The sequence below is a fragment of the Salvelinus fontinalis genome, chromosome 31 (genome assembly GCF_029448725.1).
Source record: "Salvelinus fontinalis isolate EN_2023a chromosome 31, ASM2944872v1, whole genome shotgun sequence".
Taxonomy (NCBI): domain Eukaryota; kingdom Metazoa; phylum Chordata; class Actinopteri; order Salmoniformes; family Salmonidae; genus Salvelinus; species Salvelinus fontinalis.
The window spans coordinates 30101772-30123387 of NC_074695.1; the positions used below are offsets into that span (position 1 = coordinate 30101772).

Genomic DNA, 21616 nt, shown 5'->3' on the forward strand with positions numbered 1-21616 from the left:
TTTACATTTCAGAAAGCCCATTAGTTTGTTTAAAAAAAAAGTTAAAAAATAAACTAAATATTGTGACTAAATATTGTTTCAAGCTCAATTTCCCAAATGAGTTATTTCAGCTTGAAAAATATTGACTTTAATAATATGGCATATACAGAGATGCATTCATACCTTCAATAGGGTCACATAGGCACTGCAGTGTTAGTACAGTACTGAGTCAGACATTACAAGCCATACCTGAAAGGGGAGTACTTTAAAGATTCATAGACTACTGTAGGCTGAGGAAAGCGAGATTATGACCATCCTATTTTTAGAGTGAATTTAGACTTTAGACTGAATTTCATTCAAAAGGGCAACCCCTGCTGAGTACATTTCTGACATGTCTCATCGGCATAATTAGATGAACAACATGAAGGTGGATATGCATGACTTTTTAGGGCACAACGAGTAACTCCGTGTCTCTACAATACGAGTCTGTCCATCCATTGTCAAAGTTTAACATTGTGTCATGTCCCATTTGGTCCAGAAAAGAGGCTCCTATGTGTCAGCATCAATCCTGTGAGCTACATGAGAAAAAAAAAAGAAATAACAAAACCAAGAACAAATCTATGAAACACATTCAATTGAAAATCGTGAATACAAATACACTGTATTGTAACTGATTTAGTTTAGCAGACACATTGATAAGGCTACCTACATTGTTTTGGTATCCTGAGTGCTTCCCCATCAGGGGAGAGAACTTGATGCATCACCCCCCGGAACTGATACAGGACTTTCAGGCTCTTCTCCTCCCCCACACAGGGGTCATAGAACCCAGGTAATCCAGTCTGGGAGAACAACACAATAACATCAGTCATCATCACAGACCTGTCAACACTACTTTCTACGCCTAAGGCGGTTTATAGTTTCAAGGTGAGTTTCTGTAATCACACAATTGCAGTAGCATTAGCAGTACCATGATCAGTATCATAATCTGAAAAATGTTAATCGACAAATTACTCAACTGACATTTTGCATTCGGTTATGCAAAAAAACAGAGGGATTTTTTGTATTCAGATATTCAGGGCAACTGAGCTATGATAGAGTTAGTCCAGTAACTTTAGCTGTATACCTTTGTAGCCTCGGTGAGTATGAGCTTGGAGTCCTTCACCAGGCATTGCAGTGGAACAGACACATCAATGACCTTTGCCCGCTCATGCCTCCGACTGCTGTCGGTCACAAACTTGCCATACCAAGCGTTGAGGATGATGAGACCTGATCCAGGACATAACATCCTGTCAGCATGTTGAGTCAATCAACTAGTTTAATATAAGTTTGATATTTTCTAATGTTTTCTGATGCTGACAGAAGCCCATTCACTTACCCATTCTGGATTCCTCAGTTTCAATGATCCTGCGCACAGACTCCTGCATTAGCAAAACCTTCAGCAGATAAGAGAGATGTCAGATCAAGTTGCTAAAATTCACACAAAAAAGGAGACCAATAGAGCATCCAGTTCTAGTGTTTTAATCATGTGTAAAATGTATTTGCTTGACACCAATATACATTATGTATGTCTATGAGGAGAAATTGTTTCTGTATGTCTATAAGGAGACATCATGCACTCACAGCAGATTCTGCCTCTTGCTTTTTCCTAGCAATGTCTGAGGCTGAACTCTCCCGGTGCTTCTCCAGGTCCCTATACAGTGGAGAGAAATAATGAAATAATTAGGAGAGCTTTACAAGATTTCATTGCACACAATTTGTTTACTACTACTTCTATTAGTAAAGCCAAGCTAGGATGCTAGTAAGGCCATCACACACTTTCCCATTATGTGTTTTAGGTAGGTTGACAAAGTAGTAAGTACACATTTTGAGCAATTGAAATACTGTCCGAGTGACACAGACTAACATTAACTGTAGATAAGTGGGCAATCTTACTGTTCCTGCTGGGCACGTACGTAGGGCCTTATGATGAGTCTCTGGATAGCGAGGTAGAAGATGAGTGGTCCAACCGTGGCGTAGAACACTGCACTGGGTAGGAGCTGGTCAGTCAGATGGATGGGGAAGAAATATGTCTGGCTGGCACGGTTCAGCCTGCACAAATAAGATGCATCAACAATAACCATGTTTCGATCCAAATATTTTTATGAGAGTTAAATACCTGAGTAAACTCTAAATGTCGACAGAACCAAATACGCTAGACAGGTGTGGATATTTTTTTGTTTGGTGAAATAGATCATGCAACAAATGGCAGTGGAAATGTTCTTGCGCATTTGGTGATAGAAAAAACAATGTCGCCGTAAACTTGCCGCAGTCACCATTAGCAATGTTGTGGGGTCCCCCCACTACGACTTGGAAAAGCATGTCGAGTTTTAGGCTACATAAGAAATAAGTAATAATGAACATCACAGGGTGCTGAAAGTGCATGGTGATGAGCTTAATGCTCCTTTCCAATAAATATTGGGGGTCTTCATTTGTATGCTGGTGACATGATGATCGCTGCTTGGCTGCCAATTGGCAAATGATCTTGCTGTTATCCATAATCTCATGATGTACCCTCTTCACTGGATCTGCAAACTGTTGGCTAGAGTGCAAATACCAAGACCAGAGCAGACACATTTGCTATTTATTGCAGACATTTTGTGCCAAAACCATCGACAGAGATGGAATGTAAACAGAGAGCACTGTTTTTTATTTGGACTACGTCATTACGCACAGCCTTTTATTAGCAAATATATTCAAAATAAAAAACTGAAATACAACATTTACCTAAGTATTCAGATCCTTTACTCAGTACTTTGTTGAAGCACCTTTGGCAGTGATTACAGCCGTGAGTCTTCTTGGATATGACGCAACAAACTTGGCACACCTGTATTTGGGGAGTCTATCCCATTGTTCTCTGCAGATCCTCTCAAACTCTGTCAGGTTGCACAGCTATTTTCAGGTCTCTCCAGAGATGTTTGATCGGGTTCAAGTTCGGACTCTAGCTGGGCCACTCAAGGACATTCAGAGACTTGTCTCGAAGCCACTCCTGCATTATCTTAGCTGTGTGCTTAGAGTCGTTGTCCTGTTGAAAGGTGAATCTTTGCCCCAGTCTGAGGTCCTGAGCGCTCTGGAGCAGGTTTTCATCAAGGATCTCTCTGTACCTTGCTCCGATCATCTTTCCCTCAATCCTGACTAGTCTCCCAGTACCTGAAAAACATCCCCAAAGCATGATGCTGCCGCCACCACCATGCTCCACTGTAGGGATTGTATTGGCCAGGTGATGAGCGTGCCTGGTTTCCTCCAGACGTGATGCTTGGCATTCAGGCAAAATATTACAATCTTGGGTTCATCAGACCATAGAATTTTGTTTCTCATGGTCTGAGAGTCTTTTAGGCGTCTTTTGGCAAACTCCAAGTGGGCTTCTGTCTGGCCACTACCATAAAAGGCCTAAAAGCTCTCCCATTTCCACAGAGGAACTCTGGAGCTCTGTCAGAGTGACCATTGGGTTCATGGTCACCTCCCTGACCAAGGCCCTTATCACACGATTGCTCAGCTTCGTGTGCTGGCACTAAGACCGCACTATAGAAGGCCATAAGCAAACAAGAAAACTGCCCATCCAGAAGCGGTGCCCCTAGTGGCTGGGGACTTTAATGCAGCCAGCTCTAGGAAGAGTCCACTAGAATGGCGCCGGAGGGGATGGCTGGCGTTTACGGGCTCCTAACCAGTTTGTTTGTATTGTTTGTTACTTATTTTTTTACTTTGTACATTATGTTTCTGCTACCATCTCTTATGACCGAAAATAACTTCTGGACATCAGAACAGTGATTACTCACCTCGAACTGGACAAAGATGTTTTCTTTAACGAGTCTGACGCGAAGGATATAGTGCTTTCTCGCGAACGGGCCCAAATTCCTGTCATTTGCGTGAAGACAGCGAAAAAGCGGGCGGAGGTCAGGGTGCCTTCTGAGAATTCGTAGGTGAGTGAGTAAACCTCCACTACCATCCGTTCTATTGGCCAACGTGCAATCATTGGAAAACAAAATGGATGATATACGATCAAGACTATCCTACCAACGGGACATTAAAAACTGTAATATCTTATGTTTTACTGAGTCGTGGCTGAACAACGACAATGGTGGGATTTTCCATGCATTGGCAGGACAGAGAAGCTACGTCTGGTAAGACAAGGGGCGGGGCTGTGTGTCTATTTGTCAATTAAAGCTGGTGCGCGATGTCTAATATTAAAGAAGTCTCGAGGTATTGCTTGCCTGAGGTAGAGCACCTTATGATAAGCTGTAGACCACTATCTATATTATTCGCAGCTGTCTATATACCACCAAAAAAATTATGCTGGCACTAAGACCGCACTATAGAAGGCCATAAGCAAACAAGAAAACTGCCCATTCAGAAGCAGTGCCCCTAGTGGCCGGGGACTTTAATGCAGGCAAACTTAAATCCGGTTTACAAAGCTCACCCTCCCTTTGGCAAATCTGACCATAATTCTATCCTCCTGATTTCTGGTTACAAGCAAAACCTAAAGCAGGAAGCACCAGCGACTCACTCAATGCAGAAGTGGTCAGATGATGTGGATTCTACGCTACAGGACAGTTTTGCTTGCCCATACTGGAATATGTTCCGGGATTCAGCCAATGGCATTGAGGAGTATACCACCTCAGTCAACGGCTTCATCAATAAGTGCTTCAACGACGTCCCCACCACAGTGATCGTACGTACATATCCCAACCAGAAGTCATGGATTACAGGTAACATCCGCATCGAGCTATAGGCTAGAGCTGCCTCTTTCAATCCGAACACCTGTAAGAAATCCCACTAGGCCCTGAGACAAACCATCAAACACGCAAAGCGTCAATACAGGATTAAGATTGAATCCAACTACACCGGCTCTGACGCTCGTTGGATGTGCTAGGGCCTGAAAACTATTACGGACTACAAAGAGAAACTCAGCCACGAGCTGCCCAGTGATGCGAGCGTACCAGACATGCTAAATGCCTTTTATGCTCGCTTCAAGGCAAACAACATTAAAGCATGCATTAGGGCATCAGCTGTTCCGGACAACTGTGTGATAACACTCGGTAGCCGATGTGAGCAAGACCTTTAAACAGGTCAACATTAACAAGACAGCGAAAGCCAGACGGATTACCAGGAAGTGTACTCAGGGCATGTGCGGACCAACTGGCAAGTGTCTTCACTGACATTTTCAACCTCTGCCTGATCGAGTCTGTAATATCTACATGTTTCAAGCACACCACCATAGTCCCTGTGCCCAAGGAAGCAAAGGTAACTTGCATAAATGATTACCACCCCGTAGCACTCATGTCAGTAGCCATGAAGTGCTTTGAAAGGCTGGTCATGGCTCACAACAGCATTCCCGGACACCCTAGACCCACTCCAATTCACATACCACCCCAACAGATCATGCAATCTCTATTGCACTCAACACTGCCCTTTCCCACTTGGACCAAAGGAACATCTGTGTGAGAATGCTGTTCATTGACTACAGCTCAGCGTTCAACACCATAGTGCCCACAAAGCTCATCACTAAGCTAAGGACCCTAGTACTAAACACCTCCCTCTGCAACTGGATCCAGGTGGTAAGGGTAGGCAACATGTCTGCCACGCTGATCCTCAACACTGGGGCCCTACAGGGGTCCCCTCCTGTACTCCCTGTTCACCCACGACTAAACACCCCCCTCTGCAACTGGATCCTGGACTTCCTGACGGGCCGCCCCCAGGTGGTAAGGGTAGGTAACAACATATCCGCCACGCTGATCCTCAACACAAGGGCCCCTCATGGGGCATGCTCAGTCCCCTCCTGTACTTCCTCTTCACTCATGACTGCACAGCCAGGCACGACTCCAACACCATCATTAAGTTTGCTGATGACAACAGTGGTAGGCCTGGTTACCGACAATGATGAGACAGCCTATAGGGAGGTCAGAGACCTGGCAGTGTGGTGCTAGGACAACAACCTCTTCCTCAATGTGCGCAAGACAAAGGAGCTGATCGTGGACTACAGGAAAAGGCGGGCCGAACAGGCCCCCATTAACATCGACTGGGCTGTAGTGGAGCGGGTCGAGAGATTCAAGTTCCTTTGTGTCCACATCACCAACGAACTATCATGGTCCAAACACACCAAGACAGTCGTGAAGAGGGCATGACAACACCTTTCCCCCTCAGGAGACTGAAAAGATTTGTCATGGGTCCCCAGATCCTCAAAAAGTTCTACAGCTGCACAATCGAGAGCATCCTGACCGGTTGGCTTGTCACCTAAAACTTTTACAGATGCACAATTGAGAGCATCTTGTCAGGCTGCATCACCGCCTGGTACGGCAACTGCACCGCCCACAACTGCATGGCTCTCCAGAGGGTGATGCGGTCTGCACATCGCATCCCTGGGGGCAAACTACCTGCCCTCCAGGACACCTACAGCACAGGAAGGCTTAAAAGATCAAAGACAACAACCACCCGAACCACTAACTGTTCACCCCGCTATCCTCCAGAAGGCAAGGTCAGTACAGGTGCATTACAACTGGGATTGAGAGACTGAAAAATAGCTTCTCTCTCAAGGCTATCAGACTGTTAAATAGCCATCACTAGCACAGCGAGGCTGCTGCCTACATACAGACTTGAAATAATTGGCCACTTTAATAAATGGAACACTATTCACTTTAATAATGTTTACATATCTTGCATTACTCATCTCATATGTGTGTACTGTATTCTATACTATCTACTGTATCTTAGTCTATGCCGCTCTGACATTACTCGTCCATATATTTATATATTCTTAATTCAATTCCGTTACTTAGATTTCTGTGTATTAAGTATTTGTTGTGAAATTGTTATAATGCTGCATTGTCGGAACTAGAAGCACAAGCATTTCGCTACACCCGCAATAACATCTGCTAAACATGTGTATGTGACCAATAAAATTTGATCTCCTTCTTTCCGAATGCACTGTGTATCATGTTTTTGTTCATATTGAACTATTTATCAATGATTAAAACATACCGCAAGTCCTTACGTTTATACATTGTTTTAAAGTTGGAGTCAACGATATGACGTGGATGCACAAAGTAAGCAGCATAGTGGGTCAATTTACGCAACAACTAAGAGAGTTGGAGTATGAGGCAAAACTTTGGCTGTTTTGTCCGGTGGTAACCACATTGTAAGAGCTTAAAGTGAACCCGCGCACATGCGCAGTGTGTGCGCGAGAGCGAGGTCATCGCAATCTGCGGTGCTGCCCCTGCAACTTCATTTAGCTGACTCTACCTTTATGTACTTTGGGTGAGCAAGCAAATACTTCGCCTCCCTCCCAGTAATGAGTACTGTAGTAGAATTGCAAACAGCTGTAACTACACATTTGGCAGCCCTGCCCTGTGTCTGACTCCTGTCCCTCCTATCGCCATGGTACACCTTCCTGAAAACAATGGCACTATACATTGCTTAAACATTTTCTGCCAGTTCATGTCCTAAAAGACTAGAATGTTCCAATGCGGTTAGCCAAAAAGATGCAATTCTTCATTCAAATATGTCACATTTCAGGTTCATCCATAACTTGCTTCCTGCTTGTAGCAGGGCATGTTTACAGGAATCGTTTTCTCTAACTAAATTCATACGATTGTGTGTGTCTGTGTGGCACGCACATGACGGAGCAAAGTGGTAGTCAACTGGTGAGGAACAGGCTGTCTTGCTGTAGTGAGTTAGGTTATAAATCATGGGCTGGAGAGAAGCAAAGTCTACCGTCTTCAGAATTGGATAATAATTGCTTTATTTGCCTCATCCTCCTCTCATATTTAGAACACAAGGCCCACACTAGATTATTTTTGCAAATGTATCTACAGTGCCTTCAGAAAGTATTCATAGCCCTTGACTTATTCCACATTTTGTTGTGTTACAGCCGGAATTCAAAAAAATTCTCACCCATCTACACACATTACTCCATAATGACAAAGTGAAACTATGTATTTAAAAAGTTTCCAAATGTATTGTAATACAGAAATCTAATTTACATAAGTATTTACACCACTAAGTCAATACATGTTAGAATCACCTTAGGCAGTGATTGTTTACAACTGTGAATCTTTCTGGGTAAGTCTAACATGATGACCAGACCGCACGTCTGCATGCATTGATTTTATCCGCCCACACCAGATGCAATCAGGACATGCAGGTTGAAATATCAAAACGAACTCTCAACCAATTATATTCATTTGGGGACAGGTCGAAAAGCATTAAACATTTATGGCAATTTAGCTAGCTAGCTTGCTGTTGCTAGCTAATTTGTCCTGGTATATAAACATTGGGTTGTTATTTTACCTGAAATGCACAATGCCCTCTAATCCGACAATTAATCTACAGATAAAAGTGTAAACGTTTGTTTTCTAGTAATCTCTCCTCCTTCAGGCTTCTTCTTCTTTGGACTGGCACCAACTTTAAAAGGTACATTCTCACAACTGACTGGAGTGTGGACCTCAGTTCAACTTTCAATCACCCACGTGGGTATATGCTCCTAAAAACCAATGAGAAGATGGGAGAGGCAGAACTTGCAGCGCATCGAGCGTCACAAATAGAAGCAAGTTCTATTTTAGCACCTGGCCACACAGACGCTAGCGAGCAGTGTGAGTGGAATGATTGAATAACATGTGTACATTTATTTTGCAACGCTCACGCACACGACGCATCCGGTCTGGTCAGCATGTAAGCGCTTTGCACACCTGGATTGTACAATATTAGCACAAATTATTTAAGCTCTGTCAAGTTGGTTGTTGATAATTGCTAGAGTCATTTAAGTCTTGTCAGATTTTCAAGACGATTTAAGTCAAAACTAGGCCACTCAGGAACATTCAATGTCATTTTGGTAAGCAACTCCAGTGTATAGTTGGCCTTATGTTTTATTTTTATTTATTTTTTATTTTATTTAACCTTTATTTAACCAGGTAGGCAAATTGAGAACACGTTCTCATTTACAATTGCGACCTGGCCAAGATAAAGCAAAGCAGTTCGACACATACAACAACACATAGTTACACATGGAGTAAAAACAAACATATAGTCAATAATACAGTGAAAAAAAATAAGTCTATATACAATGTGAGCAAGTGAGGTGAGATAAGGGAGGTGAAGGCAAACAGATATATGTATAAATAAATAAAATATAAAAAGGCCATGGAGGCGAAGTGAGTACAACACAGCAAGTAAAATAAAACTAAAAAACACTGGAATGGTTGGTTTGCATTGGAAGAAAGTGCAAAGTAGAGACAGAAATAATGGGGTGCAAAGGAGCAAAATAAATTAATAAAGAAATACAGTAGGTAAAGAGGTAGTTGTTTGGGCTAAATTGTAGATGGGTTATGTACAGGTGCAGTAATCTATGAGCTGCTCTGACAGCTGGTGCTTAAAGCTAGTGAGGGAGATAGGTGTTTCCAGTTTCAGAGATTTTTGTAGTTCGTTCCAGTCATTGGCAGCAGAGAACTGGAAGGAGAGGCGTCCAAAGGAAGAATTGGTTTTGGGGGTGACTAGAGAGATATACCTGCTGGAGCGCGTGCTACAGGTAGGTGCTGCTATGGTGACCAGCGAGCTGAGATAAGGGGGGACTTTACCTAGCAGGGTCTTGTAGATGACCTGGAACCAGTGGGTTTGGCGACGAGTATGAAGCGAGGGCCAGCCAACGAGAGTGTACAGGTCGCAGTGGTGGGTAGTATATGGGGCTTTGGTGACAAAACGGATGGCACTGTGATAGACTGCATCCAATTTATTGAGTAGGGTTTTGGAGGCTATTTTGTAAATGACATCACCGAAGTCGAGGATTGGTAGGATGGTCAGTTTTACAAGGGTATGTTTGGCAGCATGAGTAAAGGATGCTTTGTTGCAGAATAGGAAGCCAATTCTAGATTTGACTTTGGATTGGAGATGTTTGATGTGGGTCTGGAAGGAGAGTTTACAGTCTAACCAGACACCTAGGTATTTGTAGTTGTCCACATATTCTAAGTCAGAGCCGTCCAAAGTAGTGATGTTGGACAGGCGGGCAGGAGCAGGCAGCGATCGGTTGAAGAGCATGCATTTGGTTTTACTTGTATTTAAGAGCAGTTGGAGGCCACGGAAGGAGAGTTGTATGGCATTGAAGCTCGCCTGGAGGGTTGTTAACACAGTGTCAAAAGAAGGGCCAGAAGTATACAGAATAGTGTCGTCTGCGTAGAGGTGGATCAGAGAATCACCAGCAGCAAGAGCGACATCATTGATGTAAACAGAGAAGAGAGTCGGTCCAAGAATTGAACCCTGTGGCACCCCCATAGAGACTGCCAGAGGCCCGGACAACAGACCCTCCGATTTGACACACTGAACTCTATCAGAGAAGTAGTTGGTGAACCAGGCGAGGCAATCATTAGAGAAACCAAGGCTGTCGAGTCTGCCGATGAGGATGTGGTGATTGACAGAGTCAAAAGCCTTGGCCAGGTCAATGAATACGGCTGCACAGTATTGTTTCCTATCGATGGCGGTTACGATATCGTTTATGACCTTGAGCGTGGCTGAGGTGCACCCATGACCAGCTCTGAAACCAGATTGCATAGCGGAGAAGGTGTGGTGTGATTCGAAATGGTCGGTAATCTGTTTGTTGACTTGGCTTTCGAAGACCTTAGAAAGGCAGGGTAGGATAGATATAGGTCTGTAGCAGTTAGGGTCAAGGGTGTCCCCCCCTTTGAAGAGGGGGATAACCGCAGCTGCTTTCCAATCTTTGGGGATCTCAGACGACACGAAAGAGAGGTTGAAGAGGCTAGTAATAGGGGTGGCAACAATTTCAGCAGATAGTTTTAGAAAGAAAGGGTCCAGATTATCTAGCCCGGCTGATTTGTAAGGGTCCAGATTTTGCAGCTCATTAAGAACATCAGCTGACTGTATTTGGGAGAAAAAGAAATGGGGAAGGCTTGGGCGAGTAGCAGAGGGGAGGGCAGTGCTGTTGTCCGGGGTAGGGGTAGCCAGGTGGAAAGCATGGCCAGCCGTAGAAAAATGCTTATTGAAATTCTCAATTATAGTGGATTTGTCGGTGGTGACAGTGTTTCCTATCTTCAGAGCGGTTGGAAGCTGGGAGGAGGTGTTCTTATTCTCCATGGACTTTACGGTGTCCCAGAACTTTTTTGAATTTGTGTAGCAGGAAGCAAATTTCTGCTTGAAAAAGCTAGCCTTGGCTGTTCTAACTGCCTGTGTATATTGGTTTCTGGCTTCCCTGAAAAGTTGCATATCACGGGGGCTGTTCGATGCTAATGCAGAACGCCATAGGATGTTTTTCTGATGGTTAAGGGCAGTCAGGTCAGGAGAGAACCAAGGGCTATATCTGTTCCTGGTTCTAAATTTCTTGAATGGGGCATGCTTATTCAAGATGGTGAGGAAGGCATTTTAAAAAAATGACCAGGCATCCTCTACTGACGGGATGAGATCAATATCCTTCCAGGATATCCCGGCCAGGTCGATTAGGAAGGCCTGCTCGCTGAAGTGTTTCACTTGAGGGTACCCGTTACAGAAGCCACCTTTTAGGTTACTCTCCTCCTGAAAGGTACATTTTGTCTCCAAGTGTCTGTTGGAGAGCTGAACCAGGTTTTCCTCTAAGATTTTGCCTTTGCTTAGCTCTATTCCATTTATGTTTATCCCCAAAAGATTCCCTAGTTCATACCCATAACACAATGCAGCCACCACTATGCTACTCAGTGAGTGATGTGTTATGTTGGATTTGCCCGAAATGTAACGCTTTGTATTCAGGACATAAAGTTACATTTCTTTGCCACGTTTTGCAGTTTTACTTTAGTGCCTTTTTGCAAACAGGATGTATGTTTTGGGGAAAAAAATATTCTGTACAGGCTTCCTTCTTTTCACTCATTTAGGTTAGTATTGTGGATGAACTATACTGAACAAAAATATAAAATGCAATGTAAAGTGTTGGTCCCATGTTTCATGAGCAGAAATAAAAGATCCCAGACATTTTCCATATGCACGAAAAGCTTGTGCACAAATTTGTTTACATCCCTGTAAGTGAGCATTTGTCATTTGCTAAGATAATCCATCTATCCGACAGGTGTTGCATATCAAGAAGCTGATTAAACAGCATGATTATTAGACAGGAATCGGGATTCGTCAAACCAGGCAATGTTTTTCCACTCCTCAATTGTCCAGTGTTGGTGATCGCATGCCCACTGGAGTCACCTTTTCTTATTTTTAGCTGACAGGAGTGGAACTCGGTATGGTCATCCGCTGCAAAAGCACATTTGCCTCTTTGTGGCCCGCCAGTTAGCTTCCACGATTCTTGCCTTTCTCCTTCGAACCTCTCATCAACGAGCTGTTTTCACACACAGGACTGTTGCTAACTGATTGCTTTTTGATTGTCGCACCATTCTCGGTAAACCCTAGACCATGGGGTATTTAACTCTTACCCTACGAGGTCCGAAGCCTGCTGGTTCTGTTCCACCTGATTATTAATTGTACACACCTGGTGTCCGAGGTCTAATTCAGTCCGTGATTAGAGGGGAACAATTAAAAAAACGCAGTGGAACTGGCTTCGAGGTCCAGAGTTGAGTGTGAGGGCCCTAGACACCCATGAATCCGACAGAGAAACAATATTTTCTGACTGGACATTTTGTGCTCTGTATATAACTTTTACTCAAATAGACTATAGCAAATAGGATAGGCAAAGTAGTCGGAATATCACTCGTGTGCTGCCTGACTCCGTTCTTTACTGCACAGCGCCAGTCAAGTTCAAATATGCTAAACCAACATCTGTCACATCAAGATGTCGTTACCATCTATGATAGCTGTCAATTATTGTTGTTACTAAGTGAAGCTACTGCAACCTGTCTTTGTCCAACTGTGTTTTGACTGCAGTTACTACGGTTTACCATCAGGCTCTGAGTTCAGAAAACTTTAATGACATTTTTCTCAGTTTTACTGTTTACTGCTCTTTGCAGAGTAGTAGTGACAGGTTTTGGGGGATATAGAGATATCTATTATTTTAAATACTAGAAAGTAAACAAGTATTTAATATATTAATAATAAAAAATATAACTGTGTCCCTACGTTTTATGTCATTGGTGTTACCACCTTGAAAATCACTAATTAAAAAGATATAAGGGCCTTGAGCATTCACTCCAGTGGCAACCTTATCAGGGGAGGGGTATATTTGAAAGAAAAGGATTAGCTAATCACACTATTTTAGCATGTAATACATTTTAGGATTCCATTGATAATTTGGTGTGTCTAAATGCAAAGTGTCATTGGTGTTACTCAATTTAAATGAAGGGAAATTACATGATCAATGATATCACTTCAGTAAATTATTTTCAAAGGGTTAACAACCTTAGCTTTGAGCACCTGTGACCTCCATTTTAGAAAATCCTTAATTACCTAAAATGTGTCTCTGGTGTTACTACTGGTGGCACAATTATATGATAAAAATAAAAAAATATGATAAAAATATATGATAAATGATTATATATGATTATATGATAAAAATAAAAAATAAAAAAGTCTTTAATCTACCATATTAGCTGATTGAGAAGGGTAAGATATATAAAATACAATTAACTAAAACAATCTTGAAAAATAAAGTAAATATTTTCCAATATGCCATGCCACCACAATTCAAGAACAACCCAGATGCCTTGTGCCAACAACTACTGTACTGAGATAGTTAGGTTAAAAGGAAAATTTACTAGTAAAAGGCATAAGCTGATGGAAAATGTTGTATAGAGGTGCTGTTTAAGGGAGAGTAAACCATAAAAATTAAAAGTTGCACAATAATTATGCTCCCAAACATTTAATTAGTATAGCAACCAACGTTTCAGCACACCTAGAAGAAAACTGAGCCATACTTACTTTATCTTGAGGGAGACTCCCTGAGGTACTCCTACACTGACGGTTGCCCCCAGGACACTGTGCCGACTGATCTTCCTCTCTGCACCGTACTCCACCACTGTCCCAAAAAAGCCTGATCTACAAGACAATGACAGACAGTCAGCAAGTCTTCCCATGTTGTCAGTGGCCTGACCTGATGATTTATAATAAAGGTTTCAGTTCTAAGATTCAATGGCCTTCATTTACCAAAATAAACAAAGGCTAAAATCTTATCATGAAGTGGACATACTTGATTGAGCCCTTGACCTTGGTCTGTTCATCGTCCTGGAACTTGTACTGGTAGCTCATCATCATGAAGGAGTGAGGGATCCCAAGCTGCAGAGGGCCAACAAATACAGTTAGGAGAGGAAATGGAGAATACATCCACAACAGATAGTCCCTTCTTATACTACAATTGCTGTATATAATGATCTTATGCTGACCTGCATGGCAAAGGTGAAGTGGCTGGTCTTGGTGTCCCTGACGATGCTGGTGTTCATGGAAGACTGGGTGCCCCAGCGCCATTGCAGGTAACCCATGGTGTTCTTGTCCAGGTGCCGAGCCAGCACCGTGGTGCAACCAGGTCGCACGCCCCGGGATGAGAACTGGAGTCCACACTGAGCAGTCACAAAGCTGGAGAAAAACAACAGTCATTCTTCAGTATAGGTCTTCAGACTGGAGGAAAAACAACTTTCATTCTACTGTATGTCTTTTCTGATTCAACTATAGGCCAAACACAATTGGATGCAGCTTTACAGATTTCAAATGTTCTGGAATCTTGACTTACCAGCGAGCAGTGAGGTTGCGGAATATCTTCATTCCTAAGAGGGGCCCGTGTGAGTCTCCTGCCCCAAACTCTACCTGGATAGGTACACAAATATATAACCTCTCACATTGGACTACTCAGTGGAAAATAAAACACAAATGTGATAATTGTTTGTTTTATGTAGTGTAGGTGGGTGAGCATGTGAAAGCACTAGCTTGCAGTGTGTGTGAGTGATATGTAGGTAGAAATTGTAAATGATTAAGTGGTTCCTGACCTCCCCCCATCCCTTAGCAGAGGTGACTCTCCGTAGGGCCAGGTTAATGTTTCCTCCTCCGTTTCCATTGTGGGTTGATAGGGAGCCAGAGAGAACCGCTGTGTCTGTGGTGGTGAGGGGGGCCTGCAGTAGGTAACAAATAACAATACTCCTGATTATCCAATGTGATGGTCCATCAGCCATACTTTTACCCACAGTGACTTTTCCCCATTTTCAAACCCATTTCAAGCTTTTCTATTACCTCTATGGATTGTGATATGTGCATCTTGTTGATCTCAACATGTGGGAAGCCCCCTCCGGGCAAAACCTTGTAATCCTCCTCATAGCGATCAAAGAGGTCTGTGGCATCTACACCCACACTGATCATCCCCTGAATGAGACACCATCACATTAATAATTGATCATGTAATAGCAGGGTTTCAGTCATATAGTTACTAATACATTAGCAACACACACAAACCTTGGGATTGGTCCTCTGCTGTAGCCGTCTCTCCTCCCTCTCTCTCTGCAGACGCTCAAACTCCTCTCGGATCTCTACTGGAGTTCTTTTTCTCTCCACCACCTGGAATCAGTATACCATTTGAGCCATTGCTGCCTGATGATCAGCGACACTCATTACCTTGACAATGAAAATATATAGTACTTTTCATGCCGCAGTAGCCTATGTATGTTATAAATACAAGCCAATGAGAAACTGCTGGACTAACCTCCCATCCTTCAACATCCAGCCCTCTCTTGCCATAGATGTCATAGATGGCTCGTAACTGTGGGTCACTTAGGACTACAGCGAGAAACATGCAACTGATCAGTTTCAATGAAAGGTACACATGCATACAATCCTGGGCAGAGACAATAATAGGCAAGTTGAGCTAAATGTTCAGCTGAAACAGAGCAAAATCATGATGGTAAATGACATGAAGTCCCAGTCTAGGATTCATCTTACCCTCATAAGCTTGATGCACTAGGTTAAAGAGCTGTTCTGCCTGCCTCTTTAATTCTGGGTCTCTGTGCTTGTCTGGGTGGTAGAGCATGCACAGTCGCCTGTATGATCCTTTCAGCTCCTCCTGTGTCGCCTAATGGACGAACAGAAGAAAAAGTGAGAATGTCAACTTACTTGTAAGAATGTACTAGTTAGTTAATATGATTTCACTTACAGTTATGCAAAGTCACTAAGTTCAGTGCAGTGTTGCCTGGCTTCTTTGACAATGCAAGTAGACATACACATCTTTACAAATAGGTTTAAACGTGACAACACCTAAAATGAGATGCTGGAATTGAGGCCTGACTGTGACGGGTGGCAAGCCAAGCAGCTAGTCTTTGCTTGGCAGAAACAAACTTGCATGCATTTGAAAGCTGGCCATGTTCTCGTCTACTCAGAACCAAACCTCTCGTGAGCAGTGGCATCCTGACAGTTTCTGGATTTGGTTCTAGTGGAGAGAGTTGGGATGTTTGGCTTCTGGTGCCAGTGGCAGGCTTTACCGGGGCGCATCCTCTTAAATTCTATAAATATTGCCTTACGCTAGCCATATTTTACAGAACAGTCCGAAATCAATGATAAGCGAGGGTCAACTGACTTAGCTAGCTAGCTTAGCTGGATAGCAAAACGAGAAGCCGCTTCAATTTGTTCCAGAAAACTTTAACAAATTAATCAAACCGACTATGAAAACACTTCTCAAAACATCCACACAAACACATCCAACAGGATCCAAACATGCACTACCTCTCTTCTGACATTAAGTAAAGAATAGTAATCGTTGTTGTCGATTTCATCGTCTTCCAAGGCCGGCGCCATGTTTACAACCTTTCATCTCCACTTCCGCTATGTCTCTGTGCAACACTTACGCTGTTGTTGCCACCTTGTGGACTGGATGTCTTTATCAAGCGCGCCTATAAACATTTTTGACAGCGTCCAAAACCAGCGCACCAGAAATATTAGAAATAACTTTTAATCGCGCAAATTAGGCTATATAAATCAATTTGATCCATAATGTGCCTCAAACGGGTGTTTTAGAACATGCCATAGAGTTCAATAACAAAATAGTGCTTAGTCCTAAGGGAAGATGTTGAGTTAAAAATCGCAACAAAAAATACATTTGGCAACTGTTTGGCAACTGCTTAATAAATAATTGGGTAGGCTTAATGGGCGCAATGCATCTCTCTCAGCTTGCTTTACAGGTCAGATTTGTGAAAACTCACACTTTGAGTCTGCCTGTCCTTGTTACAACGTTACACAGTTGTTAAATGACTCATCCAATTACATAATTACGTGGGATAATACACTTGATTACGGCTAAATTAAATATTTGGGTAAAGAAAAATATATACCATATTCAGTGCATTGTGCACATTATGCTTTTTCATTCCTTTTTATATATTTTTCGGAATAAAGATTCAATGCCTGTCTTGTACTTCTGAATAGTGACATAAGGACTTAGATTTTTTTTCTCAGTGGTATTTGCTCCGTTTGCGATACTGCTCTGTTGACATCATCTGCCTTCTTGCTGGATGGAGCTGTCTTTTCAGCACCTCTCCGTCTGGGCCTGTCTCTAGCAGAGCCACATAGTACATGTACATGTCTATCATTTAGCCTATATAAAACACTTACACATGTATCTATATACTTTTATTGTGTTGCATAAGCTAAATGGTAGACTTTATGACATTATTGTATTTAGCCAAATCTTAGCAATATACATTTAAATCTGACTTCATGCTCAATTCCAAATTTTGTTTCAACATAACAGTTCACCACATCAGATTTTGTTTCGAGTAGACTAAACACTAATTGTTAGTCCATTCCAAAACCGATTGGCAGATATCCTTTCGAGGTGTAGTTAAATAATACCTTTTGGCCAATGACGTGTTCTGGTAATTGCATTGGATGGTTATTTTTCTTGATGTCACTAGCCATTCCAGAGTTTCATTGTCAGTCATTGCCTCACAACCAATGGTAAGTTTGCATTGGCTGGACTCGCTGCTGCTCCTCGAGTCCCTCCTCGTGCTGTCCTCGCCGCGTGCACGCGCGTGGTACCCACGGTCGTGAGGAGGAGGAGGATGTTGCGCGCGAAGGGGAAATGGCTGCCGAAAACAAGCCGGAAGGTAAGAGCGATATAATGGGATTAATTTACCAGTATGACAACTATGTGATATACAAGATTATAAAGTCAGACAATGGTGACATACATGATAAGAGACGTGGAGTTTTTAAAAGAATCGTACTCTTATATTTCTTCCGAAATATATTTCTTCCGAAATACTAGGCAGCTAAACGTGGATACAACATTACCTAGCCAGCTAATATCTGCTAGCTTTCTACCCAGATATACCCGTCTACACATGATAAAAACAACGAGACAAAATAGCCAGCATGATCAAAGAATCGAATTGAAGAATCCTATTTTATTCCAGATTCAGTTCAGTGAAGCAGCAAGCTAAGTAGTTTACAACCAAGCTAAGTTAATGACAACATGTCATTGCCATCGACCAACTTCTCTTCCATTTATCCAGTTTTGAAAATGTTGTTTTTATTACATAAATGCAAGCAAGCTATTACATAGGCTATTTGACATTGCACAGCTCTAAGTTAACATCCTATGTATCAAACGTTGGATTGTAGTTTAGTTTCTTTCGAATGCATTTCAGCCATCCAGTGACCATGTCTGGTTACAAAAATGCTTGCTTGCAAGTCCTGGACAATTTTTTAAATTTACTCGACCAGTCCACCCGTTCGTTGGTTGAGGCTCCTGTACTACTCTAATTTCAAGTGGGATTTTGACTGGTTTCGATATTACAGAGACCATCATATTATATTATTGTTCAGTTAAAAGTGGTATTTTATAATAATTTCGATGTTTGATATAGCAATCAAATATATTTTAAAGCTAGGATGTTGTGCCATACACAGCTTTGAAATTGAATGCCACCAGATGTGTTTTTTTTAAGGAACAGTAAGATTCTAAAGAGCGTTTTTCTTATCTCTTAGCCAGAAAGTGTAGTTTATCTTTCTTTTTAAGGCATGATCTTAAAATGAATTTTTGATGTTCTAGTCTATTGAATATTTAAAGCTCATTTGGGTTGAAATGTGCTTCTGGTCAGGATCCATATATTGATTTGAATATGTCATTTGAGTTAGAGGGTAATACTCCTGAGTATTTGGTTACAAGTCGAAATTATAGAGTCGAAACTACAGAGGACAAGTACATAGCACATTGTCGCTTTAAAGATCAGCACCTTAGCATGAGACAGGAATGCATGCACTACAATTGACACTGTTCATGGTTGTTTTTTGAAGTGAGAGTATGACTAAACTATATTAACCTGTATTAACTATATATCTTTTTTCAAGCAATGTTTGTGATTAGTAGCCTAATTCTAGTAGAACTATTTGAAGAGTTTCATTCCAAAACGCTACATATCCATTTTTAGAAATGTTGGTAAATTAGTATTTATTGTTTAAAGAAGTTATGAAAGAGATTGCTGTGTTTTTTCACCATCTAATGATGGCATGGTGTTGTTCAATGACAGACATGTATTTGGTTTAAATCTATCACTTGATGGTTTCATTTCAGAGAGACAAATAATCATCTTTTACTGCAAAACGCTATATATCTATCTCCCTTTACTCTCAGAGAAATGACTAGTAGTGATACGTTTTGTGACGTCAAATGTGACAAGTAACTACATCTTTAATTAAGAACTGTACAAATTATACATTTGTGACATCAATATATACGGTGCCTTCGAAAAGTATTCAGACTATTTGACTTTTTCCACATTTTGTTACGTTACTGACTTATTCTGAAATGTATTAAATAAAACAATTTCCTCAGAAATCTACACACAACACCCCATAATGACAAAGCAAAAACATGTTGTTAGAAATGTTTGCAAATGTATTAAAAATAAAAATACAGAAATACCTTATATACATAAGTATTCAGACTCTTTGCTATGAGACTCAAAGTTGAGCTCTGTTGCATCCTGTTTCCATTGATCATCTTTGAAATGTTTCTACAACTTGATTAGAGTCCACCTGTGGTAAATTCAATTGATTGGACATGATTTGGAAAGGCATACCCCTGTCTATATAAGGTCCCACAGTTGACAGTGCATGTCAGATGGTCACTCTAACAGAGCTCTAGTTCCTCTGTGGAGAGGGGAGAACCTTCCAGAATGACAACCATCTCTGCAGCACTCCACCAATCAGGCCTTTATGGTAGAGTGGCCAGATGGTAAACGGCACATGACAGCCCGCTTGGAGTTTGACAAAAGACACCTAAAGGACTCTCAGACCATGAGAAACAAGATTTTCTGGTCTGATTAAACCAAGATTGAACTCTTTGGCCTGAATGCCAAGCGTCAAGTCTGGAGGAAACCTGGCACCATCCCTACGATGAAGCATGGTGGTGGCAGCATCATGCTGTGGGGATATTTTTCAGCGAAAGGGACTGGGAGACTACTCAGGAACGAGGGAAAGATGAACGTAGCAATGTACAGAGAGATCCTTGATGAAAACCACTCAGGACCTCACACTGGGGCGAAGGTTGACCTTCCAACAGGACAACGACCCTAAGCACACAGCCAAGACAATGATGGAGTGGCTTCGGGACAAGTCTCTGAATGTCCTTGAGTGGCCCAGCCAGAGCCTGGACTTGAACCCGATTGAACATCTCTGGAGAGACCTGAAAATAGCTGTGCAGCAACGCTCCCCATCCATCCTGACAGAGCTTGAAAGCATCTGCAGAGAATTTTTTTTTTATACATTTTTTATAAATTCGCAAACATTTATAAAAACCTGTTTTTGCTTTGTCATTATGGGGTATTGTGTGTTGATTGATGAGGGGAAAAAACAATTTAATACATTTTAGAATAAGGCTGTAACGTAACAAAATGTGGAAAAAGTCAAGGGGTCTGAATACTTTCCGAAGGTACTGTGTATATATATATATAACACAAATGTTTAAAAAATGAATCAATATGGTAATATGAGATATTTTGACATTTTAGTCATTTAGCAGATGCCTTTATCCAGAGCAACTTACAGTTAGTACAACCACAAATCACAGCCAAATATACATTCCAGCGAAACAATGGATATATAGCATTTTGCAACATAACCCGTTTTAATATACATCTAACAAAAATTTGAGACATATTTTTTTTACACACAAATGAAGGTACCCATAAGCAATCATTTCTGATGAAAAAACATAAATGTGAAAAATATGTGGATGTAGCATTTTGGAATGAAACTCTTCATTTGTAGGCTGCTGTATCACTAATAACATGTGAAAATACAATCTAATGGACAGCCTATTTAGTCATATACAATATAGACTTACAGTACATGCATTTGAACTTCTGAATTTGCACAGTTTTCATTAATATTAGTTGTTGTTCTGCGTCGATTTCTTACCATGCAATCAAGCTTGCTTGCGTTTAGTCTATGATGCTCTTCAAATTGTTTACAATACATGGAGTTGTATTGTTCATGTGTAACCAGTGGGTGGCGACAAAGAGCGATCTCATATTTTCAAATGGTTGTCAATCACTGGAATACATAGATAGAGTGCCTAAAACAGACGTACAATAATTTGACGTCCCATATGGACACACCACTGCAGAGGTAACTGTTGACGTCAAGAACATGAGGGGAGGGTTTTAAGTCAGGCTGGTCTTTGTAGCATTAGTAGCGAAGAAAAGAGTTGATGTCCTCTACT

General features: G+C 41.7%; 2 protein-coding genes across 3 annotated transcripts in view; one reads left to right on the forward strand and one right to left on the reverse strand.

Annotated features, from left to right (window-relative positions):
* Window positions 1–101: 101 nt before the first annotated feature.
* Window positions 102–16723, reverse strand: LOC129830022 (dnaJ homolog subfamily C member 11). The gene is made up of 16 exons (XM_055892164.1): window positions 16618–16723; window positions 15841–15970; window positions 15605–15678; window positions 15358–15459; window positions 15139–15267; window positions 14898–15020; window positions 14645–14718; window positions 14301–14490; window positions 14108–14193; window positions 13840–13956; window positions 1912–2067; window positions 1600–1669; window positions 1355–1412; window positions 1103–1245; window positions 689–818; window positions 102–554 (listed from the first exon to the last, which is right to left on the reverse strand). The coding sequence occupies exons 1-16, from the start codon at window positions 16687–16689 to the stop codon at window positions 529–531; spliced, it is 1680 nt and encodes a 559-aa protein (XP_055748139.1). The 5' UTR covers window positions 16690–16723; the 3' UTR covers window positions 102–528.
* A 1185-nt stretch (window positions 16724–17908) lies between these two features.
* Window positions 17909–21616, forward strand: part of LOC129830024 (calmodulin-binding transcription activator 1) — a 228399-nt gene continuing 224691 nt past the window's right edge. For both annotated transcript variants that reach the window (XM_055892169.1, XM_055892168.1), the window contains exon 1: window positions 17909–17996. In XM_055892169.1, the coding sequence (XP_055748144.1) occupies window positions 17972–17996 (25 nt within the window). In that variant the 5' untranslated portion in view covers window positions 17909–17971. The remainder of the gene's footprint in view (window positions 17997–21616) is intronic.

What these genes read in the sequence shown, in the direction of transcription:
- LOC129830022 (XM_055892164.1), bottom strand. Translation starts at nt 16,689, where the DNA reads ATGGCGCCGGCCTTGGAAGACGATGAAATCGACAACAACGATTACTAT. An exon ending in CGCAACCTCACTGCTCGCTG is followed by an intron (nt 14,491 to 14,644) that starts GTAAGTCAAGAT and finishes GTTTTTCTCCAG; the next exon opens with CTTTGTGACTGCTCAGTGTG. An exon ending in GGAGTCTCCCTCAAGATAAA is followed by an intron (nt 2,068 to 13,839) that starts GTAAGTATGGCT and finishes TTATTTGTGCAG; the next exon opens with GCTGAACCGTGCCAGCCAGA.